This window comes from Malus domestica, chromosome 05 (assembly GCF_042453785.1).
Source record: "Malus domestica chromosome 05, GDT2T_hap1".
NCBI lineage: Eukaryota > Viridiplantae > Streptophyta > Magnoliopsida > Rosales > Rosaceae > Malus > Malus domestica.
The window spans coordinates 1747501-1774613 of NC_091665.1; the positions used below are offsets into that span (position 1 = coordinate 1747501).

General features: G+C 35.0%; 2 protein-coding genes and 1 long non-coding RNA gene across 12 annotated transcripts in view; 1 reads left to right on the plus strand and 2 right to left on the minus strand.

Moving 5' to 3' along the window:
- Positions 1 to 25385, plus strand: part of LOC103425227 (bifunctional aspartokinase/homoserine dehydrogenase 1, chloroplastic-like) — a 49196-nt gene extending 23811 nt beyond the window's left edge. The window contains exon 15 of the mRNA XM_070822941.1: positions 25250 to 25385. Coding sequence (XP_070679042.1) covers positions 25250 to 25325 — 76 coding nt within the window. The 3' untranslated portion in view covers positions 25326 to 25385. The remainder of the gene's footprint in view (positions 1 to 25249) is intronic.
- On the minus strand, positions 5545 to 9454 carry LOC139196618 (uncharacterized). 9 transcript variants are annotated; one of them, XR_011581694.1, is made up of 7 exons: positions 8939 to 9233; positions 8774 to 8842; positions 7879 to 7994; positions 7075 to 7144; positions 6894 to 6964; positions 6596 to 6659; positions 5545 to 5929 (listed from the first exon to the last, which is right to left on the minus strand). It is a non-coding gene; the product is annotated as an uncharacterized lncRNA (long non-coding RNA). The 9 variants fall into 9 exon arrangements; XR_011581699.1 differs by having other exon boundaries at positions 6829 to 6964; XR_011581698.1 differs by having other exon boundaries at positions 7054 to 7144.
- Positions 11258 to 13734, minus strand: LOC139195860 (uncharacterized). 2 transcript variants are annotated; one of them, XR_011580930.1, is made up of 6 exons: positions 13181 to 13552; positions 12336 to 13001; positions 12078 to 12178; positions 11855 to 11927; positions 11479 to 11625; positions 11258 to 11381 (listed from the first exon to the last, which is right to left on the minus strand). XR_011580930.1 is itself a non-coding variant. In XM_070821615.1 (6 exons), exons 2-6 carry the CDS (start codon positions 12439 to 12441, stop codon positions 11369 to 11371), a joined length of 435 nt encoding a protein of 144 aa, XP_070677716.1. In that variant the 5' UTR covers positions 12442 to 13001; positions 13181 to 13734; the 3' UTR covers positions 11258 to 11368. The 2 variants fall into 2 exon arrangements, 1 of the variants encoding a protein (XP_070677716.1); XM_070821615.1 differs by having other exon boundaries at positions 12078 to 12173; positions 13181 to 13734.
- Positions 25386 to 27113: the final 1728 nt, after the last annotated feature.

Here is a 27113-nt window from a genome sequence, read left to right on the forward strand (position 1 = left end):
AACCCAGCAGCAATAACGGAAGCGGCAGAAATCAGTGGATTCATGTTAAGTTCCTCGCACCCCCCAAAAAAAAAAAGAAATAGTTAATGATACAATCAACCAATGAATTATGACTTAATTATTCCGTCGCTAAGATCATCCAGTTAAACTAACTAGAACCCCGAATTTCAATATTTCAATATTGAAATAATAATTAATAATATTATTGAATCCGCAGAACGACTGCGATATCTCTTTTTGAGTTCCTACCGACGGAGTTTTTGTGAATCTGTACGACTTTTGTTCTTTTCTTACATTTCATTTCTTTTTTTCGAACCATTCTTTGTTCTTTTTCGTGATTTAAATTCATTCAATATTCAATTCACAATTACAGACGAAACGGAAGGACTTCCATTGGAATCCCTATCTAAATTAGGACAAATTAGATATATCTTTCGTTCATATATACCTAGTTAATATCTAATATCACATATACATGCCTTTCCCCCATACCGTAAACCAAATATTGTATCTTAGATTCAATGGGATTCAAGAATCCATTCTTCGAAACATGGACAAGAGTTGTCTTATAGCGATTAGATTACATACACCTAGTTCGACCCCCCCCCCCTTTTTTTTTCTCCGCTAACCAATCTTTTTTTTATAAATCTCGTTTTTTGTAAATCCTTAATCTTCCATTTTTATTATCCCACAAGGATAGGTACAATCAATTTAAATGGAAGAATTTGTTAGGCCGAATCATTACATAGAAATATCAGTATTTGATTGATCTAAATTCATGTAATTTAGTATTTATTCAATTTACCGATTGACCAAAAAAAAAAAATTGAATAAAATCGACTGAAATGAGAATTATTCTCTATACCATAAAAATCGCCCGTCGTAAACAGATACAGTAAAAATTCTTACTGGGAGGATTATGACTCCTAATATTTAATATATCTCCTAATACTTTATATTGGATATTGGAATTGAATAAACAAAACACTATAAAGAGAATATTCATTGGAGGGAGGTATAAATGGGCCAAACAACAATTTTAGGAAAAAGATCTTTTAGATCTCTTTCCTTTTTTTTTTTTTTTTCAATTCCCTAATATCGTATCATAATCTTTTTTACTATAGATCGTATATACCTTTATTTATACCTTATTTATCTTCCCTAAGTGGATTACCTTGAGTCGCGCATACATTGCGTCAGGCTAAGACTATGTAACTAGTCAATGATGACATTCCATGGATTCGCCTATATAAGCCGCAGCTAAGGTTGCAAAAATAAGAGCTTGAATACCGCTTGTAAATAATCCAAGGAACATGATAGGTATAGGAACTACTGAAGGTACTAAAGAAACAAGAACAACCACTACTAATTCATCAGCTAAAATATTTCCGAAAAGTCGAAAACTAAGCGATAAGGGTTTTGTGAAATCTTCTAAGATGTTAATGGGTAAAAGGATTGGAGTTGGTTGAATGTATTTACCGAAATAACCTAATCCCTTTTTTGTAAGGCCCGCATAGAAATATGCTACTGAAGTGAGTAAAGCTAAAGCAACCGTAGTATTTATATCATTTGTGGGTGCGGCTAACTCCCCATGAGGTAACTGTATGATTTTCCAAGGTAAAAGAGCCCCTGACCAATTCGAAACAAAAATAAATAGAAACATAGTTCCAATAAAGGGAACCCATGGACCATATTCTTCTCCAATCTGAGTTTTGCTCACGTCCCGAATGAATTCAAGGACATATTCAAAGAAATTCTGACCGTCAGTAGGAATGGTTTGTGGATTACGAACGGCTATAATGGCTGACCCTAATAAAATAGCAATTACGACCCAAGAAGTAATAAGTACTTGGGCATGGACTTGGAAACTTCCTATTTGCCAATAGAAATGTTGGCCTACCTCCACACCGGATATATCGTACAACCCTTTTAGTGTTTTGATCGAACATAATAGAACATTCATATTACCCTCTGAAAGAAATAGAACTTTTAAAGGAATTATTTTGATTCAACCATCGTTTTTTGACTTGCCTACTTGAATTGTATATTTTGAATATCAACTAATCACATAATATCCCCACAATTATTTTTATCTCTTTTGTACTATTCAAGAATAGTAACCGATGCAATAAATCTATTCTATGGAGTTCCCCCAAAAATTTACTTATCTTATTATTAATCAAGAATTTCGTATATAGCTAGAACGACCCTCTGTTGCGCCACATGTCATTATTGGAAAAGACAATTATTGGTAACGGATTTCTGATAAGATTTGTAATCGTTCTTGTTGCATGTGTTATTATCGGAACAGACAATTATTGGCGATGGATTTTCGATAAGATTTTTATTTGTTCTCGTTGCGCCAAGTGTCATTATCCAAAAAGCCAATTATTAGAGATGGATTTCCGATCAGATTTTTAACCAATCACGTCGTGCCATGTGTCACAATCTATTTACAATCTTTGAGGATAAATTTCCACCAGATTTTTAACGAATGACAGCATGCCATGTGGCATTATCTATAACCTAATCGTTTCTGAATCCTCTATATAATCCACCATCCATCCTTAGAAATCTCACACCAATTTTCTCAAGATCTCTATCATTATTCATAGTTTCTACTTCATTCTTCACCAAAATCTCTATTATTATTCATAGTTTCTTCTTCATTCTTCACCAAAATTATTTATGAAATTGATAGAAAGATTTTTTTTAATTTTAGTTGACGTAGATTGATTTGATGTGCACTTTTCCTTGATGTTATGAAATTTGCATTTTTATTGAGTGTTTGCAGAAACCTTGCCTCCCTACTTACAATTATCAGAAGGCCGCCTACAACCTCAATTGGAGCCTCACCATCTCAGTAATCTCTTTTTAAATTGTTTATAGAAAAGCTACAAAGTGATTTATGAAATTGATTGAATGTAGATTTCTTCAATTTTGTGCGACTTTTAACTTCTATTTTTGATGTGATGAAATTTGAGTTTTTGCATAATTGGTCCCATAGTTTGCCTATTTTCTCTGTTGCTCATGTTCGATATTATTTTATGCAGAGAATTACAAAGAAACAACCATAATTGTAATAAAGCTTGATAATGGCGATATTCTTGTTTCTGGTTCTAGGAGGACAATATCTGATGATTTCAATACTTATATGTAAGGGTTTTCTTTAACACTTTTTAATTTACCATTTTTTAACGCTTTTTCTTTTTTAATTTAACATTGTTTACTATTTATATTATGGCTTTCTCAAATCTGTCAACTAGTAATATTTATATCTTTTCAGTATTTGATGTTGTTAACAAGGTGGACTATTTGAAAAGGAAGGTCTTGGTTGCAAGAGCAGGGAGTTTATTATTTGAAACGTGGTGTTTTTAATATGTTGAAGGCAAATTTTTCTGTAGTCAATAGTTGTCTTATGGTGGTACTTGAACTGTGATGAAACTATAGGTTTTATAGTAATGAGATTTGTGAATGGGATTAGCCATATGTTTTTTCTTTGATATTTAAAGAAAAGGGTTTCACTTGCGATCAAAAAGTTAGTGGAATTGTCTAGGTTTTATGCTATTGGATTAGGTGCTATGTACCTAGAAAAGTATGTGAAGTCTAAATTGTGTAAACTTATTGTATTGATGTCAAAAGTACCTTGAACTTGGCTGAACGTGAACTTCTACTTGCTTGCTTGAATGATCCATGCACTGGGGGCCACATAACAGGTTAGTTTTATGTGCAATCTGATACTATTAAAGTAATCTGATTTTATTTTAATACAAAATAATATTTTATATCCTGTTAAATTAATTTTATCTGATTATATTCTTAATTTTTTTTAACAGTTAGACTCTTTTACACCTAAAGGTGTTGAAGAACTATTGCAAAACACAATTCTTGGTTTTATGAAGAATTATTATGGACTTTTGGCACGAAATTATGAAAGATCAATTCTTCTCATCTTTAAGATGCAAGTAGTTGAACCTGAAGATCCATATTTGCTTCATAATGTGGACGTGGAGCTTTTTCAAAGTGTAATAGAGTATGTATTGAATAGTGTAATGGAGCTTTTCCACGTCCACATTATGAAGCAAATATGGATCTTCTGGTTCAACTACTTGCATCTTAAAAGAATTGATATTTCATAACTCCGTGCCAAAAGTCCATAATACTTCTTTATAACATAAAGAACTGTGTTTTGAAATAGTTCAAACCCTTTAGGTGTAAAAGAGTCTAACTGTTAAAAAATTAAGAATATAATCAGATAAAATTAATTTAACAGGATATAAAATATTATTTTGTATTAAAATAAAATCAGATTACTTTAATAATATCATATTGCACATAAAACTAACCTGTTATGTGGCCTCCAGTGCATGGATCATTCAAGCAAGCAAGTAGAAGTCCACATTCAGCCAAGTTCAAGGTACTTTTGACATCAATACAAGTAAGTTTACGCAGTTTAGACTTCACATACTTTTCTAGGTACATAGCACCTACTCCAATAGCATAAAACCTAGACAATTCCACTAACTTTTTTATCGCAAGTGAACCCCTTTTCTTTAAATAGCAAAGAAAAAACATATGGCTAATCCCATTCACAAATCTCATTACTATAAAACCTATAGTTTCATCACAGCTCAAGTACCTCCATAAGACAGCTATTGACTACAGAAAAATTTGCTTTCAACATATTAAAAACACCATGCTTCAAATAATAAACACTCCCGGCTCTTGTAACCAAGACCTTCCTTTTCAAATAGTTCACCTTGTTAACAACATCAAATACTGAAAAGATATAAATATTACTAGTTGACAGATTTGAGAAAGCCATAATATAAATAGTAAAAAATGTTAAATTAAAAAAGAAAAAGCGTTAAAAACTAATAAGAAATGTTAAATTAAATTAAAAAGTGTTAAAGAAAACCCTTACCTATATAAGTATTGAAATCCTCAGATATTGTCCTCTTAGAACCAGAAATAACAAGAATATCGTCATTATCAAGCTTTATTACAATTATGGTTTCTTTGTAATTCTCTCCACAAGATAATATCGAACATAAGCAACAGAGAAAATAGGCAAACTATTGGACCAATTATGCAAATACTCAACAAAAACTCAAATTTCATCACATTAAAAATAGAAAGAAAAACTTAAATTTTCTTTCACTTTCAATAGGCAAACTATTATTGCATTCTCAAAATGCATTATTATTTTTCTAAATTTTTCTTAAATAGGCAAATTTGAGTTTTTCTTAAAATAGAAAGAACTAGAAAATATGCATGCGCGTTGCTGCAGGACTTGAATGTATTAGTCGCAACAGGCATGAATAGTTTCCACACAAAACAACTAAAAAGACGTAGCACCTAAGAATCAATGAAGAATTGGGACATCTTATATGTGAGTTTGAATCCCTATTGAACAAAAGTCCTATTTCTTCTTCAAATTGAATCAACATCATTGATCAAGCAATTAAACATTCCTACTGGCAAATAATTAACCCAAGAGTTGAGCAGATATATAGAGATTGGAATAAGGGGACGCACCAAAAGTAAAGGTCAACACAACTTTTCAAATTAAACTATATATCTAATTTACCAGAAAACTTTGTAAAATTGACAAAGCACTTAATTTTTCTATTTAAAACAGTTTACCCATTCTTGATAAATAAAATACAGCTTAAGCTTAATTTATTAACAGCTTAATGCAGTTCAAAAGTATTTTCTATTGTGACGAGAAGGAGAAGCTACGGCCACCCTCCTTTACTTTTTACTTTTTCCAGATGCATATCTATAGTTTACCTGCACCCTCATACCATGTGTCTTGAGCTGTTATCTATCCTCCACTTGCAGCATTTTCGCTCTTCTGCACGGAAACCTTGATAGCAAACGATTTCATCTGTTACCGGTTAATGGAGATGTCTTCTGCACAACTAGACTACAAAGAGGGAGAAAAACAGTATTAGGAAAACACATTATACTCAAAATCATCACTAGAGATATTTTCAAACATATCACAATCCATCACACAAAGTGCATCAAACTCCAAGGCAAGACCAAGTAAACACACAAACTGTATAAAAACCCAATAAAGGTAGAAGTGTAACAATATTGTTATGCATCTGGATTTACTCATAGATAACGAATATAAGAATTTGATGATCTTGTTACTGCTCCAAGGAAAAATGAAATAAAATTCAATGGTTAAAATTAATCCTTATGTAAATGTATTCCCCACATCCATATCATTCAAGTACAATGAAATTCAATGGCTTCAACCAAAAAAAAAAAAATCCTGATTGACTTGAGTTCAGGACATTCAAGTACAATGTAATTGAAATATGTGCAAGTTCCTTGAAAACATAACATACAAACAAAACTTAATTGAAAGTAGAAAGAAAAACTTGGACATGAGAACCGAAACTAATATTTGTAAAGGGCATAGTTTACTCTCATTATCATACTTTCTTTCTCTTGCTGTTAAACTGAAAATGAAACACAGAAGGAAGATAACCAAATCCCATATAAATTAAGATGCTATCCAACGTCCCTAGTCCTTAGCCCCCCAATAGCCCAAAATCCCGATAGCACAAAAAATTATTACCTCCTTAAAAACATGTTCTTTCAAAAAGTTACATGGTGTCGGACATTAGGTACTTCAGGGTCATCTGCAAACCAAAATTCATCATTAACATCAACATAGTGTTGAATCATAACGAATTAGGAATCAAAATAAAGGGTCACAGGTAAATCACATTCCAAGCACAGAAGGTTATTTGAACGAACACAAACCAAATACAAAACTCAGACTAATTGAACACAAATTTCAGCAAATACCCAGAACAAATAGCAATAACTTGACCATAACCCAGACCCAGATCACAAAAAGTGGCAAAGATAACCTCAATCCCACTTAAATCAAACAACCAGATGACCCAATCTCCCAAATATCACCAACTAATGATCAAGGCAGCTACAAAACAGAAAACAAAAATGTGAGTTCTAATTGAATTCATTCACAAACAATTACTAAAATTAAATTGGGTGTATCCACAAACTGACCATCCTAAATCTCCTGCTTACCTCTGTGAGTCACGTTGTTTGATATCTGCAGTCCATTGTCATTCGTCTTGACACATGTTTGAGCAGGGGACTGCATGAAAGCTACAATGTGCATAAAATGTAATTATCACTAATTATAGGCAATGAAATCAAACATACATAAAATGGTACGATCTAGTTTTATTCATTTCCACAAAGCTCTCAGGTTCGACTCTTATGAAATGCCGTGTTTGATATAAATTATTAACAATACAAATACTCCAGCATCTTTTGCGTTTAAGTACCATTACTTAAACATGTTAACAAACCCATAAGCTGACTAATTCTAATTAGTTTCATGATGCAATTTCTATATACTTATATGAAGAACCAACAAAGTGAGTAAAAACAAATCCTTAGTAAAAGAATTAGCCAATTCTAATCAACAACTACTAATCAAAAAGCAAAAGCAACATATGAGTTTTTCCGGCTTCAAACATAGAACCAACAGAGTCAAAGGTCTTCGTATGCATCATTAGAAAAAACTCATTATGGTATCAGAAATCATAACTTAAAGCTAAACCAAAAAAGGTAAGAGACAAACAATTGATGTTCTTTATGTCCATCTAAGAGATGCATAATAGCGGAATCAAATCATTTTTTTTATGTCCTATATAGTCTGGTAGAAGGTGCCCAATCAAAACAAAATGGATATCTGCAGAATCACATCCAACTTTAGTAGAATTCTTTAGTAGAATCACATCCAACTCTATCAATTACTTCTGAAATAGTAAAAAACCATGAAATTGTATCCCAAGTGTATCCAATTCTTTAGTAGAATACTACCTAAGGACCCTCAGATCACTTGAAAGTGTATCCCAAGTGTGAAGGCTGTCAGCAAAATTGAACTCCTGTGTTAAGAGGAGGGTGATCCACTTAAATGCATAAAATTGGGGATTGACCTGTCATTTAAAATAGGAGCCCAGTCAATCCTATATAAAGAATTCTAGTGATCTAAATATGATATTCTTGAATAACCATGAAACTTAATGTGATGAATATTTAAGCAGTATTTTAGTATTTATAAGGCTGTCGATAGGTGACACATAATAATTTTGTCAGCCTTCTTGGAAAAATTATCTATTTTGATAAAATCTCCAAGGAGATTAGTAATAAGAAGGTGATAGTCAGTCACTGGATAAGCTTGAACCCAGAACAATCTAGCTAAATAGTATCTAATGCCATTTCACGTCATCCTAATGGCATATAATGGTATACTAATGCATACATTCCTCTTCAATTACATTTACATAAATGTATTATGGCATAGCAAGTCCTATTTTATAAAAATTTAATTCTCCAATTTAACAATGTTTTTCACCATAAAAATATATTGAAGAATCAAATTGAAAAATCCAACATAACCCAAATTTACATTAACAGGTAAACAGATGCTACATTAAAGAAAAAGAGAGCCAAGAACGGATCCAATTCTTCGAAGCCACGTATCCAATTCTTCTTGTTGCTTCGAATATATATGCTATAACCAAATAAAGCAAACTTTCATAGCCACAACTGCTTGCATTCAGCACAATCGGCAAACCCATTAATCCAAAATCCATAAATAATCTAAATACTAATCAAATCAGCTAAAAAATAAATAAAAACCCAGACCATAATTTTCAAAAAGGAAAAGAAAATCCAAAAAATACGAAAGCTTTTGCAGTAGTATTTTTCATACCTACATGCCATTGAGGAATGGGATTAGGCAGAGAGAAGGGCTCTTGGTGAGTCGATTCCAATGGAAGCACTTGCAATTTAGGGAACCATAAGTACTATTAGCATAAACGCTTAATTTGTGCCCAAGAATGAAAGAGAAAAGGGGAGACGAAAGTCAGAAAATCACCTGTTTCTAACACTTTTTAATTCTCAGAGAGAGAAAACTCTCGAGCTTTTGCAGAAGGGGAATTGTGTTTTGTCGAGGTTTTGAGTTGTAGGTGGAGCTAACGAAGGGAGATGAGAGAGAGAGGTGGAGCGGCTAGGGTTTGAGTATGGAAGAGATGAAAATTGGAGAGAGCACCTGTTTTGGCTGAAGCACGGGTGAAAATCGGGTCTTAAGGCTGAGTGGCTTTTTTGTTAATAAAGAGAAAGGTGGTTAAAAGTATCCGAGTGGCAGTCTTGTAAATAAACTGAAATGTCTTGCAAAACACTGTTCATATGAATAGTGCGATTTCCCCTCCTACTTTAGACTAAAGTAATGCAAAACTTAATTGAAAGTAGAAAGAAAAATTTAGACATGAGAACCGATAAACACATTGTACCATAAAATGGCTCTACATGAGAGAAAATAAATTATACAAATTGACATATTGGTAGAAACCCAACAGAGATTTTAGAGAGAGGAGAGAGAGAGAGTACCAGAGAGAGTGAGATATGGTTGTACCTGGAAAGCAAAAAATAAATAATATAAATTGACTTTAACATTTGTTGACTCTAACAAATTGATACATAATAACATTTGTTTAGGATATAGATATGGGTGTACCTGGAAATATTAAAATTCACCATGTAAGTCATATTCGTGGAGGACTTGCTCTAGTTCTTCCATAGTGATATACCTGATAATCAGAATGCATTTTGGCAACATTGTTATAAATAAGATGTTGAAATTTAAGAGTATTATGTAAAAGATATTAAAATAAAAATAAAAACCCCATCTATAATGATCTCTGCATACCCCTGCTATCTCGTAGGAGAAGCCAATGAACAGTGGCAGTAGAATCAAGCAACCAAGTTATGAAATATGAATTTAAAATGTACCTATTTACTGTGTCTGTAATGAATCTGTGAAATCAAATAGTTAAACCCTAAAAAGCACCACTGCAAATAGCATAAGAAAATTGAAATTAACCCTAAAGAAATTGGGAGAGAAGAATATGAAAAGGGAATACCTTTAGGCCATTTGAGTTATTCGAAAAAAACCCAACAGAGCAAAAGCCTCCAACTCCAAAGACTGTTGTGCGATTTTGAAGAGAGCAAGAGAGAAAATATCAGAAACAATAAAGCAAGAGAGGGGGAACCAAAAGGGGGAAGAAGAAGAAGCAGCAGCAAAAGCGAAGCAGAGGAAGAAGAAATAAGGGGAAAAAGGACGACTGAAATTAAGTACGCAACCATATACTTATAATAGCAACTAATCAAATAGAACTAAAAAAATATGGAGGAATCATATCAGTCACACTTACCAAGTATTGAAAGATATCGAGCAACAAAGTCAGTCTCACAGTTAAGTTCAATAATAGCAGCCTTGTTCTCATTTTGAGCCAGAGCCAGCAGCCATCCGAGATGACTTTTTCGACGCCAAAATTCCTCCTCAATTCCTTCCGAGCAGCCTTTGCATTTCATTAAAGAAACCAACTTTGATAAGGATTAAAAAAATATTTATATAAACACATAACTGATTCAAATTAGCATAAACAAAAATGGGAAGAAAGGGGTTCTGACCAATGTCCCAATTGCTATCAATGAGAGCAGCCTTAAAGTCTTTGATCGGCGCACTGGTTTGCTCCCATAATTATATGGTTCTATAGGCATATTCGGACTTCAAAATAAAATCTGGCAGTTGTTTGCGCTTGTAAACAATTTCTCTTTACAAAACTACATAAATTGTAATGACCTATGAAATCAAAATTTGATTAGGCATTAGAAACAATGTTACCTTTTGGAGAGAATGATGCTCTACCAAATGAAAGCCCAAATTTAAACCAGCAACCGAATGAGAATCTGACATTATAAAATCCGTAAGAAGCGCGTAGTGCATCTAATTTAAAAAGGCTCTCACACATGTAATTGCACATAGCGCACCAGATTCAAAAAAAAAAACACCTTGATACCAAAGGACTGCAAAGGATTGCTTTGTCATGGAAAGTAAAAGAATAAATTGAATCAATGAACATGCTTCTTGCCAACCAACAAAGTAAAACACAGGGCAACAACCATTTCTTTTATCCCATTTGTCCAACACCACTTGCATTTCAAACAAAAAGGAAGAGTTTAATAACTCATAACTTCAGGCACTTTCCAATTCTCAGCTAGCATGATAAAGACCATGGATAATTTATTGTGTCCATTTTCCTAGCATCTTAAGTGACCAGAAACTGAAAATTTCTTATCAAATGTATTAATGCTGCAATATATAGGATGACGGAGAAAATTCCAGTGAAGATTAGTTAAGGAAATTTCTTATCATTGCATACTGACAAAACAATATAATATCCATCATACATTAACAACAGAGGCTCCGGTAGCAAATTTTATCCCCAATTTATATGAAGCATCACTAAGTTTGACGCCTAAATTGTAATCAAAGAAACCGTGTTAATTATGGTAGGAAAAAAATAAGAATCTCCAAATAGAAAGACAAAGGATGTAAAGTAGCAGATTGCTCACCAAAAAGCTCCAGCCCTTTCACAGTAGTGATAGAACTGCCAAGGGGGCAACATCAGATGGAGAGGGGCAAAGCAGCTTGATGCCCAGCCTTTGACACGATCTGGACGATGGAAAGAAAGGTTTGGGATTTGTCTTGCATATGATTCTCTACATTAATATGATTCATCACATGAAAATGAGAAGAAAATTGGAACTTCACACACAAAAATTAAAAGAGCCATGTTCAAAAGAGTTTTCTAATTATCTCGGGGAGAGGTCACCCAACATGACCAAAAGCAATATTTCTTTTACTACAGCTATTAAACATCAATTTCCATCTGACAACAAAGCTAAAATTACATGGATAATATTTATGGTTATAAACTGAAAACACAACCTGACGTGATCCATTTGTTGATAATGCACCAATTTGAAGAGCAACCACACAAGTATGGTTATATTTTCTCTCCCTGTTCACAGACAACATAAACCCATTTGTTAGTGACTCAAATAAATAACATAGAGGATGAACTGAATCCATAAAGGAAGACCTCCTTCGACCTTATGAACATATCGAGGTAGAAATTCACATAATGAAAAAACCCTAATTTAGAAATTACCTAATTTGTTGCAAGATGATGGTATGGTAGTGTTTTCGACGGCGGTGATGTGGCCGCGACGGCAGGGATGGGGTGATAATGGTGAATCGTGATGGTCTGAGCTGCATAATGGCGAACACAAACAAAATCCCCAAAATCACAAAAAGGAAATTTGAACACAAGATCCATTTGTAAATCCAAAATCACAAAAAAGAAATTCAAACAAACCAAAAAGGAAATTAAGAGAGAAACGGAGAAGAGAGAGAGAGATCGGAGTACCGTTAGTTAAAGAGTGGACGACATCGGTTCTCGGAGCACTGTAATCCCTGAAGATCTCTTCCGCCGTTGGCAGACTCAAACCCATCTCCCTGCTCCTCTCCTTCATCTCACCGAAGCTCTCGAGTTACAGAAATGGAGGCCAGTTTGTGTGGTTTTGGTTTTAGGAAGCAGGAGCTGATGCTATTTCAGAGATGGTGTAGTGGCTACTAGGGTTTGAGAAGGACATAAACAGGAAGAGTGAGAGATGAGAGAGCGCTCGCGTAGGAGAGGAAGAGGAAGTGTGAGAGATGAGAGGAGAGCGCACACGTGTAATCCAGCAATCCGTGCTAAACCAAACGAACAAAATTACCCTGTGAACTTTTAAGAATTACCCTCCCAACCCAGCCCCATATGGCTGGTAATGTGGTAAATAGCATGAAATCGAGTGGCTCCATGCTAAACCATATGGACAAAATCACCCTCTGACCTTTTGAGAATTACCCTCCCAACCCAGCCCATATCAGATGGGTTTTTTTGCAAATAAGATGAAATCGAGGGGCGTTTGTTTTACTGTAGCCATGAACAGGCCAATTCCCTTCGAACTTTAGAATAGACTAGCAAAAATGTCCGCACGTTGCTACGGGACTTAAATGCACCAGCCTTAACCACATGAATAAGACATTTGATCTGTCATAATCATGAACGAACAAAAGGGATAGATGAATGAAAGCTGTCGGTAAGATGAGCAGTTCGACTTTTATATACATTCAATCGAGCTGATTGCAAAATATACAGTTGCAAAAAATGCTCTGTTTCCTGAGAAACAAAAGCAACATGCATTTAATACACTGAGACACAGAGCATACCAAAACCAATAGTGGCGTTCCAACCCCTGCGATTTCACAAACTTCTCAATGGAGGAAGGGAAACACAAAATACACTACTTGATCACTTGTGGTTGAGCTTTTATTGCTCAACCTGTCTTCGTGTATCTCTCTGACTGAAATATTATTCATATAAAATTTCATTACAGTATAAAGTATACTTATATATAACATTATAACCTTCTAAAAGCAATATTTTTTAAAAACATTCCATCAATTGAACATTACCTCCGTCTAAGAAAACTGATGACAATCGTAATCTAAACAATGAAATACCAAATTAAAACTATAAGCAGCAGTAATCTTTGAATCCGAACCTCAAATTCAAACTTTTCTTGTAATTAAAAAAATTAAAAAAGGGGGAAATGAAATATATATATATAAAAAAAAATCATACACCTGCTTCGGAGGTTGCGGAAGGTTTGGAGTAGTGATCTGGAACGACGTCGGTGCAGTTTTCATAGAAGCAGAATCGCTGGCTTCCACGATCATCAAGCAGAATTGTACCATTTCAATCTAGAAGTATAAAATCAAAAACCCTGCACCCATCAAAGTAAACTAATGACATGGGAAGAAATAGAGAATTCTACCAAAAATCAATTAAATATCAGCTCAAGAATGAATCGAAAGCATATATCTTATTTCACAAGTTTATGAAAATTTAGGGTCAATAATCTTTGCACCTAATTTGCTCCATATGGGTTGCAGATACAAATCTAATCCATAAACGTGATATTATACCTCACCTAAAGAACACAGAGAGCCCAAAATCTATTGTCTTAAGAATTTAAATAACCAAGATTTGGATGTACTGATTGTGAGTATTTGTGCATAGATGTGTAACTATTTCCATAAAACATGTGAAGGACAATCAGTTTAGAATTTCAAAATATAAAATATTACAATTTCCATAAAAGATAAGTATTGGGAAACAAAGTTGGCATCTCACCTTCCACAATAGGTCGACAAATCCTTTGATTACGCTTTAGCTTCTTGTTTACCTGAAAACACAAATTCACTGTTTAGAATATCAAAATTTCATGAAATGGTCCACCTTTGAATCAAGAAGAACTCCTTTGTTTTATGTATGGTACTGATAAATAATCAACTCATAATATTGAATCTCAATTTATTTTAAACTTTTATGCATTTTTGACTATTCTAGGATCCATTTAGGCAATCTCTTAGACCATTAGTTCGTTCCCTTTGACTAAAATAAAAAACAGCACATCCGCTTGCTGCTTAGTGACTTGATAAGTCAGTCACAAAGATAACATGTAGAATGCAAATATGGGTCAGGAAAAAACAACAGCTATAAAATTGATTATGCTTACCAATCCAATGCCAACCTTCTTTTTAAGAATTAAAATGACACTATTTTTGTCCCTCATGGAGTTTGATAAATTTGCTCGATCACTTTTACATGTTTCTCCTGGGAGTTCTTAAATCATCATTCTACTACTCAACAGACATCAATATGAAACATATGGTTTGTTCAGGTACGCTCTCTTGTTTGAAATTTGTTTTTCTTCTTATGCTGTTTGGTATGGTTAGTTTTCCCATATCCTTAGATCTCTCGGTCCAAGATCAATTCAATATTGATCATTTACTACAATATCTTCTCCTATTGTGGCAAAGAGAATTCATATCAAGATTAACTACATTATTTAATTTGAATGGAATCCAAAAGCAGTATAAATATGAAGGATAAAAAAGTAACAACAAAAGTCACATTTTAGCAGCAATTAATAGCAGAAATCAGAAAATAATTTCAGTAAAAAAGAAAGCAAAGATTAGAACTCAACCACTTCTACATTTCTAAGAATAAGAATGATTAAGCTTAATCTAGAGAGAGAAACACAAAGATCAAAACATCAGGCATTTATTTTTGAAACACACAGATCAAAATAAACACAAAGATCAAAATTTTAGGCATTTACTTCTGAAACAAAATAAATGAACAAAACCATCAGAATCAAGGAAGGATTACAGTTGATGGGTGCAATATGAAATGTAAGTTTCTGGAGAGAGAAACAACGAAACTTCACACTGGATCATATTTTTTGGAGAAAGAGAGAGTTGGAAGTACTTTTCAACAGCAGAGGTCAATCTTGGGCATAAAAAGAAAGAATAGAAGCTTCACAGCACAATAATTAACCACAATCCTCTGTTTTTCTAAGTGCAAATAGTAAAACGGGATCAAAGTATTCAACACAAAATCTTCACATTAGCCCAAGAACTATATTGTTTCTAGAGCTTTCCAAATTCCTAGCACGGACAAACATAAAAGCACTAAAATATATAATTGGAAAAAAAAAACAATTCCAAGAAACTAAATGGGAAGTTGGGCAGATCTGCACAGTAACACAAACCCATTCCTCCAAATTAAGAGCATTGCGGCTCACCCTGAAAGCACTTATTTTCCGATAAGGGAGAGAAAGGCCACTGTTCTGGCTAGTGAGTGCTGCTGGCTCCAAAGCAGTTTGTCTTCCAGAACTTTATAAGAGCAAGTCACCCTTTCAAAGCCACCGTAAATCGCGAGTTTACATCATTTTGCTACCTAAAAAATACAAACAAAAAAAGGAAAAAAAATAGAAAGTATAAGATTCAAACATGTTTACAATTACAAACACTTTACAATGCATGTAAAAATTAAACGTTCTCAAGCACCCATGTCTCCGATTCGAGGCTAAAACCCAATTCCACAAAAGAAATCAACAATTTTGATCAAAACAGAAAAGCCAACAGATTCAAAAGGCCAGAATACAATTATACATATCCTTAGTTGCTACGGAAATCAACAGTTCCATATAAGTATACAAAAGATTTTCTTACACCTAATTTCGCAGCTTAGAGAGCAATAGTTATACTAAAACAACAATTAATTGAAACCATTGAAGGGGAAAAAACCAAAAGTGGATAAAAACTTAGAATTCAACAAAGATTGTGTTCCCAATCTAAATACATTATAAACTCCAGCAAAAAATAAAACCCAGGTTTCCTTTTAGCACTGAAGCTTAGTTCATGTGGATTTTTGAAAAAAAAAAACCTTCGAAAACTTAACAATCCAGATTAGGGGAAACAATTACTGTAAAATTAACAACAACTAAACAAATTAACGAACTGAAAACCCAAAAAAAACAAAAAAAGCAACTGACCTTAAAACAAAGAACAAATAGACTGAACAGAAGGTGAATCCCAAAATGAAACAAATCAGGGAATAAAGAGAGAGATGAATCCCCCAAAACTGGACCTAACGTACTAAAAAACAGGAAAATTTGATATACGGGAAAGCAATATACAGGAAAATAACCAAAAATACCAACAAAAAAACACAGGGGAAAACCCACATACCTCCCACTACGAATGAGTTAACCGTAAGATTCCAGACCGAAATCCTGATCTTATCAGGGCTCAAAAACCGAAATTTTGGGTAACTGCCGGGAGCAACCGCGTGGCGATGGAGAATCGAAGGAACTTTTGGGTAAATGGAAAGTGAGGTCTTGAGGAAGAAGGAATCGGGAGTGAGAGAGAAGAAGTAGGAGAGGAAGAAGAGGAGGGAGAAAAGGAGGGTCAGGTAGAGGAGAGGGGAGGCGGAATCGAAGATCAGTAAATCCAAAACATGCATTCTCATCAGAAAACAAAAAAAAAAAAAAAAGGAAAAAAATAACTAAAAAGAAAAAGGCAGAAAAATGCAGGGTATTCTTCCCGAAGGCAACATATCTAACATTCTTGGAAAGAAAATTCGATCACGAATTGAAAAAAAAAAAAGTGAGAGAGAGAAACGAACCTTCGTACGGAGGCTAGCGATCCGGAGCTCGAGAAATCTGTGGAAGCAAATGGAAGAGCCCTGATTTTCCATATTTCTTCCGTTCTAGGATGAGAGAAACGGAAGAGATGGAGTTGTGGCTGCTAGAGTTTGAGGAGTGCAGATACAGGAAGAAAGAGATATGAGAGAGGGCTCGCGTAGGAGAGAAAGAGGAAGAGTGAGAGATGAGTAGGGAGCTCACCCGTGTATCTAAACCAAACAGACAAAATTACCATCTGAACTTTTGAGAATTACCCTCCCAATCCCGTTTGGGTGGTATTGTTGTAAATAGCATGAAATCGAGTGGCTCCGTGCCAAACCATATGGACAAAATCACCCTCTGAACTTTTGAGAATTACCCTCCAAAACATCCCCAAAACGGATTTTTATCACAATTGGTCCCTGACATTGATCAAACACATCATTTTGGTCCCTAACATTGAAAATCAATAAAAATGGTCCATGAGATTGATCAAACACATTACAAATGGTCATTCCGTTAAAAACTCTTTGGGCAATTTTCAAAGCTTCGTAACTCAATCGTTTCTTAACTAAATTTGACCCATAATATATCAAAATGAAGATAGGAAAGTATAGAACAAGATTATACCATTTTGAAGCCCAATGGTTGTCGGAGATGCCAGAAAATAGCCTCAAATGTGACTGGTCCGCGGAAAAACTGGAAAACTCGCCATAAACTGGGTAAACTTTAAACGTTCATAACTTCTTCAATACTCAACGAAATTGAGTGATTCAAAAATGAAAATCATACTTCTCGACAAGACAAAGAGAATGGTGCCTTTATTGACTGCTAATTCACCGTGGTTTGGTAAAAAAATGGCTCGAAATTGGATAACCATTTTCAAGTTAGCCAATTTTGAGCCGTTTTCGGGCCAAACTACGGCAAGTTAGCCATCAATAAAGATACTATTTTCTTCGTCTCGTCGAGAAATATGATTTTTGTTTTTGAATCAATCGATTTCATTGATTATTGAAGAAGTTATGAACGTTTAAAGTTTACCCAGTTTCTAGCGAGTTTTCCAGTTTTTCAGTGGACCAGTCACATTTGAAGCTATTTTCCGGCCATCTCCGGCAACCATAGGTATAATCTTGTTCTACACTTTCTTATATTCATTTTGATATATTATGGGTCGAATTTGGTTAAGAAACGATTGAGTTACGAAGCTTTGAAAATTGCCCTAAGAGTTTTTAACGCAAGGACCATTTGTGATGTGTTTGATCAATCTCATGGACCATTTCTATTGATTTTCAATGTCAAGGACCAAAATGATGTGTTTGATCAATGTCAAGGACCATTTGTGATAAAAACCCGCCCCAAAACAGATGGCTTTCTTGCAAATAAGGTTAAATCGAGGGGCATTTTTTTTACTATAGCCATGAACAGTCCAATTGCCCACCAACTTTAGAATGGATAATAATTTAAGAAAAATTTTGAAAAATAAGGGAGCTTTAATGAAAAGGGTTTGAGCTAAGTTTAATTTAACCAAAAATCATCATATATTATTATTTAACCAAAAGGACTTCATATTTAATTATAAGGACACAACTAATCTATATTAGATCTCGTAAACATTGAAAACACATGGGCTGAATTAAAAGCCCAAAACGGAATAATTTTTTTTCCAATTCTTACCCCTAACGGAACCATTCCGTCAGCCAATTCTGGTAAAAAAACTATACAACATTTCAAGTGACCAAAAGAACAGAAAAAGCAAATATTACAGTTGCTTAATTAAATCCCACCTCGCTCGAAACACCTCGCCCACCTCGCTCGCCGTCGCAGTCTTCCCACCTCACTCGATTTGCTGTGATTTGGCTAGAGAAACAATCCCCTGAATCTAATCTACGACCCAATGATGTGCATCTTCCTTTATTTCTAAACTAAAAGCAAAAGTTGTATATATAAATTGCATTGGATTTTCAACATGTTGTTTGTTATTTCTTTGTCATTGTTGATTAGCTTTCTACATGCTTAAACCTCTATTAAGTAAACAGTTGGATACAAGTGATTTCATGTTTTGTATTAGAATGGTCGCCAAGTAAAAAATATCGAGGCATGGAATCTCTTGAAGCAATGACAAAAGGGAGTGATCAGAGGTACTTGGGCAATACAGCTAAGCTGGAAATTGTACAGGGGGTAGTTAGGGCAGTTGCAGACAAAGGTTCTATTTTGAAGTTCATACCATACACAGTGCAAGCTGTGAAGCAAGGTTTCCAAGATCTTGGTGCTTCTTCATTGCAGTCTGCTCATGATCTCTTAAAATGGAACAGATATCAAACGGAGAAATACTTTGCCGTGTGTTTTCTTTTCTTTCAGAAATAGTGTTGGTTAGTTTGGTCAAATTGCATGCTGAAGAGATAGATTATGGAGAGAGCACATGCTGAGATAGCGAAAATACAGCATGAAAATCCAGCTCATATCACACAAAAATCAATTCATGAAAATCTAGAAAATTGGATTTTCTGTAAACAAGATCTGTGACGTGACAAGTAAGAAACTATTATAACCCAAGATCCAATTTCTTCCTTCCAACTAAACTTAAAATTGCGACGCAATTCACTGAGACTCCCTGCAAACAAGAACAATCACCCTCCCATCCATCCTCCATCCTATATCATTGGTTAACCATTTCTCTCTCTCTCTCTCTCTCTCTCTCTCTCTCGGTCTGCAATTGTTATTAATTATATATCCTAACACCAACAACAACAAAGCCTTTTCCCACTAAGTGGGGTCGGCTATATGAATCCTAGAACGCCATTGTGCTCGGTCCTGTGTCATGTCCTCCATTAGATCCAAGTACTCTAAGTCTTTTCTTAGAGTCTCTTCCAAAGTTTTCCTAGGTCTTCCTCTACCCCTTCGGCCTTGAACCTCTGTCCCGTAGTCGCATCTTCTAACCGGAGCATCAGTAGGCCTTGTTTACACATGTCCAAACCACCGTAACCGATTTTCTCTCAGCTTTCCTTCAATTTCGGCTACTCCTACTTTACCTCGGATATCCTCATTCCTAATCTTATCATTTCTCGTGTGCCCACACATCCAATGAAGCATCCTCATCTCCGCTACACCTATTTTATGTATGTGTTGATGCTTCACCGCCCAACATTCTGTGTCATACAGCATCGTCGGCCTTATTGCCGTCCAATAAAATTTTTCCTTGAGCTTCAGTGGCATACGGTGGTCACACAACACGCCGGATGCACTCTTCCACTTCATCCATCTAGCTTGTATTCTATGGTTGAGATCTCCATCTAATTCTCCGTTCTTTTGCAAGATAGATCCTAGGTAGCGAAAGCAATCGCTCTTTGGTATTTCCTGATCTCCGATCCTCACCCCTAACTCATTTTGGCCTCTATTTGCACTGAACTTGCACTCCATATATTCTGTCTTTGATCGGCTTAGGCAAAGACCTTTAGATTTCAACACTTCTCTCCAAAGGTTAAGTTCATCTATCAACACTATATCGTCTGCGAAAAGCATACACCAAGGAATATCATCTTGAATATGTCCTGTTAACTCATCCATTACCAACGCAAAGAGGTAAGAACTTAAGGATGAGCCTTGATGTAATCCTACAGTTATGGGGAAGCTTTCGGTTTGTCCTTCATGAGTTCTTACGACAGTCTTTGCTCCTTCATACATATCCTTTATAGCTTGGATATATGCTACTCGTACTCCTTTCTTCTCTAAAATCCTCCAAAGAATGTCTCTTGGGACCCTATCATACGCTTTTTCCAAATCTATAAAGACTATGTGTAAATCCTTTTTCCCATCTCTATATCTTTCCATCAATCTTCGTAAGAGATAGATTGCCTCCATGGTTGAGCGCTCTGGCATGAACCCGAATTGGTTGTTCGAAACTCGTGTCTCTTACCTTAATCTATGCTCAATGACTCTCTCCCAGAGCTTCATTGTATGACTCATTAGCTTAATACCCCTATAGTTCATGCAATTTTGTACGTCGTCCTTATTCTTGTAGATAGGCACCAAAGTGCTCTTTCGCCACTCATTTGGCATCTTCTTCGTTTTCAAAATTCTATTAAAAAGGTCAGTGAGCCATGCTATACCTGTCTCTCCTAACACCAAATGCATGAAAAACTAGGACTACAAGAGAATAAATAGTCTAGGAAAAGAAAAGGCAATTAGCCACTCTCACCCACAAAAACATGTCCATGTACGTTCACATAAATACTCGAAGAAAAACATTCTAAAAGTGGACTAGCTATTTAGTAACTTGAAACTTGATAAACGACTCAACATGTAATGTTAAAAGGCATCCAAATCAGGTAGGAAATAGTTAGTTTTTGGTTTAAGAAATAATCAGTGTTTAGTTTACGAAATAGTTAGTTTTTAGTTTAAGAAATAGTTAGTATTTAGTTTACGAAATAGTCACAGTACTAGTTTACAAAATAGTGATAATACTAGTGTTTGGTTTTAGAAATAGTCAGTGCTTAGTTTACAAAATAGTGATAGTACTATTACTTGGTTTAATAAATAGTCTATTTAGTTTACAAAATAGTGATAGTACTAGTGTTAGGCTTAAGAAATAATTAGTATTTAGTTTACAAGGTTTTTAGTTTAAGAAATAGTCAGTGTTTAGTTTACAAAATAGTAATAGTACTAGCGTTCAGTTTAAGAAATAGTTAGTGTTCAATTTATGAAATAATCAATGTTCAGTTTAAGAAGTAGTGATAGTATTAGTGTTTCGTTTAAGAAATAGTTAATGTTTAGTTTAAGAAATATTGTTCAGTTTAAGAAGTAGTCAATGTTTAGTGTAAGAAATAGTGTTTGGTTTAAGAAGTAGTCAATGTTCAATTTAAGAAATAGTCTATTTAGTTTACGAAATAGTTAGTGTTTGGTTTAAGAAATAGTCAGTGTTTAGTTTACGAAATAATTAGTTTTTGGTTTAAGAAATAATCAGTGTTTAGTTTACGAAATAGTCACAGTACTAGTTTACAAAATAGTGATAATACTAGTGTTTGGTTTAAGAAATCATTTGATCTAAACTAAACTAGGGCTTGTATAGTTTAGTTGCTCATAGGCTCAAAAATCATTTGATGTAATTTCAAGAAAACTTTCCACATATTTTGAACTCGCCATCTAACTTTATTGGCAATGACCATGCATGATGTATCAATCGGTAATAGGTCATTTTTGCATGGTTGACATGCGCTCGAACAAGAAAGTAGTACCAATTCGGGTGCTCAAGCTTAATTTGTACACTTAATTCAACACCCCTGAAAGGAAGAAACTTGTTTGTAGAAAACATATCTACTTGTTACATAATCATATGTTGTATATCCTACTAAACTTAAGAACCCCAAGGAGCTGAGAATGGCCACAAACACAAGGTTAAAGGCTTGTCTGTATAGCTTCATTTCTCCTGGAGGTCCAACGTACCCCACGAGAGTTGTTCATCATGCCGCATGGGATGCATTAGATTTGCTTTTTCCCATTGGCAGATACCCTCGGCATCTTATAAGCCTGTTAATTGGTATATCCATCATGGTCATACCCCCTTCCTATTCGAGCATGTGCTTCTCCTCCACTGCAACATGCATTGTCAGATCAAATTCCATCAAAGTGCCAATCAAGGTACACGAATTCACATAGATTTCAGCACCAACTTTTTCATCATTTTCTCATCAACCAAACAGAAAAATAAAAAAAAATAAAAAATTCGATTCGGTTTAGTTTCCTAGTGCTAAAGCGTTAAATCACTCACCGCTGGAGGACCATACAACGATGAATGGAAGAGATGGAAAATATACAGAACCAAAGTCTCCAAAGTATATGTCGAAATCAAACCATGATGGGCACCAAGAACATCTTTTCAAACGCAGTAGCATACTAATTAAAGCAAGGTGCTATTATGAGAGCTCATCATGGATATGTTTAGGGAAGCTAAATAACGAGGGACATACATCCAAAAAATCACAAACCACTCAGATCACCAAAAACATATCATAAGATTAAAGTAAAACTATATGAAAAGAACAGAAGCAGGTGGAGTCACCACCCAACAGAGTACGACTAATTGCATAGCATTCAAGGTTATCGGTTATAAGGCATAAGTCAACATATACTTTTAATAGAAGACTTGAAATACCAGTTTCATTAGACAACTCAGAGCTTCCCAAAAAGAATCTGATTATACGAATGAAATCTGGTAAATCATTTAATTCATTTGTGAGAAATTGAACTTCATTTTCAATTCAGCTCTGTGTAAATGACTACCTGCACATGAAAGCATAGTGTACATAGCCCTCCAAACTGAGTGAAGTAAATATCGACCCCAATATTTTGTACAAGGCACTTTACAAGCTTGACCTGCCACAACAAAAACAAATAGTCTTACAGAGGAAAATCAAAAGTTTGTTAACTAGAATCAAAATAATGACTAATGACATAGACAAGCACGTAATAATTTAACTAAAGGGAAATGCAAGTTACACAACATCAATTCAACACAAAAACTTTACTAGACATAGATGGCAGCGTCAACACTAAGTTGTAACTTATACCTATCATCAATCTAATAAAGTTAAGAGGTAAAAGCTAAAAACCTTAGTCCGAATCAACTAGACATCTTTCACCATAAACTCAGTAGCCATATTTTGATATTCCCTTTCAAGGACAGTGCAAATGTCATTGGCCAGCGCCTCCTCAACATTCACAACACCCAAAGCAATCAAATCAATATCTCCATTAGGTAGATAGGTCTTTAGAGGTACAGCTAAATCGTGGCAAGGTAATTAAATGAATATTGTCATTTATCATTTTCGCTAATGCGAAAGGTCAATAGAAATAGATAAATAGCAGCAAGGAAAGTTTCAGCTCCAGACAACAAATTAACCTAAACAAACAGTTTATATGCAGAATTCAAGCTTACCCAAATAAATGTTCATGCCCAATTCACAAACTATACATACAAATATATCAGACATTGGTTGTTTTGTAGCTCAATAAGCACAACAATTTGAATAAAAAAGTCAAAGATAAAGATTTATACCTCTGTTTTCTGAGATTTGTGCTTAGATCCATGTCAATATTAGATGCATGCATATAAATATCGAAGTCTATAATAATATGAAACAAAGAAAAGAGATGATACATAGTAACAACTCCAAACTGACACAATCGAGACAGTGAATTTTCAATCGGAGCTGTAGTCATTCGTCAGAAGATCTGCAACAAAAGCCAAAATGCAGGGTTTTAGATACTAATTACGCGCAATCGAGAGACGAAAAAACAGTAGAAATATCGCAGAGACGAAGAGAGAGAGAGAGAGAGTGTGAAAATGATTGCTTAACCTTGCTTTTTTGCCGATGGTTAAAAGTCCAGGTCCCTTGCTCATCTTTACTGGGAAATTTTGGGAGAGAGAATCGGTGATCCTCTGTGATTTTGACAGAGATGAAGACGGCACAAAATTAAGTTTGGGGCCGGATATGTGGGTTTTGCATACTGGCAAAGACAGAGATGGAGCTGCGATGCGAAATTAGAAAGAAAAATGAAAGGTTTAGAATGGCAAGAAGAAATGGGGGAGACGGACAGTAGGAGAGAGATCCTCCATAAATGAAGGGAGATATTAGACGGACATAGGCTTTGCTGTCAGGGACAAAATCGGAAATTTAATATTTGGGCCATTTTAATTGGACTGGTTTATTATTGGGCTTTGTTCTAACCATTAAATAAAGTTAGTACATGGTTTTTGGTTAACATTTAAAGTTTTCAAACCCTTTTCATTAGTTTTCCTAAAATAGGGTTTCATTAGTTTTCCTAAAATAATAATGCATTCTGATTATGCAATAAAAGTGTTCATATCTTGTGTACATGCGTGTGTGTGTTTTTTTTGGGTTTAATCGGTTATGACATTGCTTTTCTTCATGCAGTATTTAAAATTACGACTTCTTCAACGGCAATCATATACACATTACTTCTATCTATGACGCTACTGTTGGAGCTGGTCTGCCAATTATTAATACATTACAAGGTCTCCTCGAAACTGGAGACAAAAATATTGTGTATTGAAGGCATCTTCAGGTTTGTGGAGAACTCTTGATTTGTATCTTCTCTCTGTGCAAATTGAAAATATTACAAGAGTAGTTCCTCTTTTTTTTTAATGGAGTAACACCTTTGTTTACACGTAAAATCTTGATGTCTGCAAATGCACACCTCATATGACTTTCAACACAAGTCTTGCTTCTATCATTTGATGTTGCAGTGGTACTCTGAGTTATATCTTCAACAATTTCACTGGAGGACGCACTTTTAGTGAGGTGGTGGCTGAAGCAAAGTAGGCAGGTTATACTGAGCCGGATCCATGGGATGACCTATCTGGAACAGATGTTTGTAGAAAGGTGCTATGTCCTATTTTTTGTCTGCTTAGTTATGTAGGCTTATAATGTGATGATGTTTCGTCTGTTTAATCAGTTTACGTCCTCAAATTTTGAACGAGACCCTATAGTTTGCATTGTTGATAAAAGATCAACGCCATCTTATTTGGGCCCCCATGCCCAAACTCCAATCTCAGCTTTCTTGATTTTTGCTTATTTGTTTTGTGTGCGATTTGCCACCTAAGTAAAACCATCAAATGCAGGTGATAATGCTTGCTAGGGAATCTGGTCTTAAGCTGGAACTCTCTGACATCCCGGTTGAAAGCCCTTGTGCCAGAACCGTTGAAGGTAAAATCATTTTCTAATGTACATTACCAAGTGCAAAAGCTCACCATTAACAATTGAATTTTGGATGAGATGTTTTCAGGATAGTGCATCAGCCGAGGAATTCATGCAAAAACTTCCACAATTTGATCAAGAGATGAGTAAGAAAAGACAGACAGCTGAGGATGCAGGAGGAGTAAGTATCTCTCATATACATTTCTTCTCTTATTCCTGTGTGATACCACAATCTTAACCTAGCGATATTTGATCGATATATTAATCGAGTGGTTGTTTAGAAGCTTACTAGCTGTCCATGGGCCATTGGACGTCTCTTATAAATATTTGAATCATATCATTCTGGTTTCCTTCGATGATGCATTATTTCTTTACGTTGTGTTGACATGCGCTATGGATTTTTATTGGCGATAATAGTTTTGAGAAAGTGGATAGTTTTATTTTCCGAGTTCTCTGGGCAGGGATATACAATAATATAGTAGATGACGAGCACTTTCCCCTCTTGTTTTTTTTTTTTTTTGGTCTATGATCTCTTCTTAGCCAACACCTTCTTTAAGAAGAGAGAAGAACATGTGATCACCTACAAGAGTGGGTCGTCAAAAACACAAATAGATTTTCTTCTAATGAGGAAAGGGGATCCTATAACTTGTAAGGATTGCAAAGTTATACCAGGAGAGAGCGTGGCTAATCAACATCGCTTGTTGGTGATGGATGTACATATCAAAAGAGTGAGAAAAAAGAACAAGACTTGGAAGTGCCCAAGGACTAGATGGTGGAATCTAAAAGAAGAAAAACAAGCCATTTTCAAAGAGAAAGTAATCACCCAGTGTGTGTGGGATAGAGAGGGGGAAGCTAACCAAATGTGGGATTCCATGGCTAGTTGTATTCGAAAAGTAGCAAAAGAGGTATTAGGAGAGTCCAAGGGCTTTGCCCCACACTAAAAGGAATCTTGGTGGTGGAATGAGGAGGTACAAACAAAGGTGAAGGCTAAGAAGGAATGTTGTAAAGCCTTATACAAGGATAGGACCGATGAAAATGGTGAAAGGTATAGAAAAGCGAAGCAAGAGGCGAAGAAAGCTGTGAGATAAGCTAAGTTAGCGGCTTATGACGATATGTATAAGCGACTAGATACCAAAGAAGGAGAGTTGGATATCTATAAACTAGCTAGAACAAGGGAAAAGAAGACAAGGGACCTAAACCAAATGAGGTGCATCAAGGATGAGGATGGAAAGGTTCTTGCTACAGAGAACGCGGTTAAAGACAGATGGAAAGGTTATTTTCATAATCTTTTCAATGAAGGACATGAAAGGAGTGATTCTTTAGGGGAGTTGAGTAACTCAGAAGAGTGTAGAAACTACTCTTTTTATCGTAGAATCCGGAAGGAAGAAATGGTTGTAGCTTTGAAGAAGATGA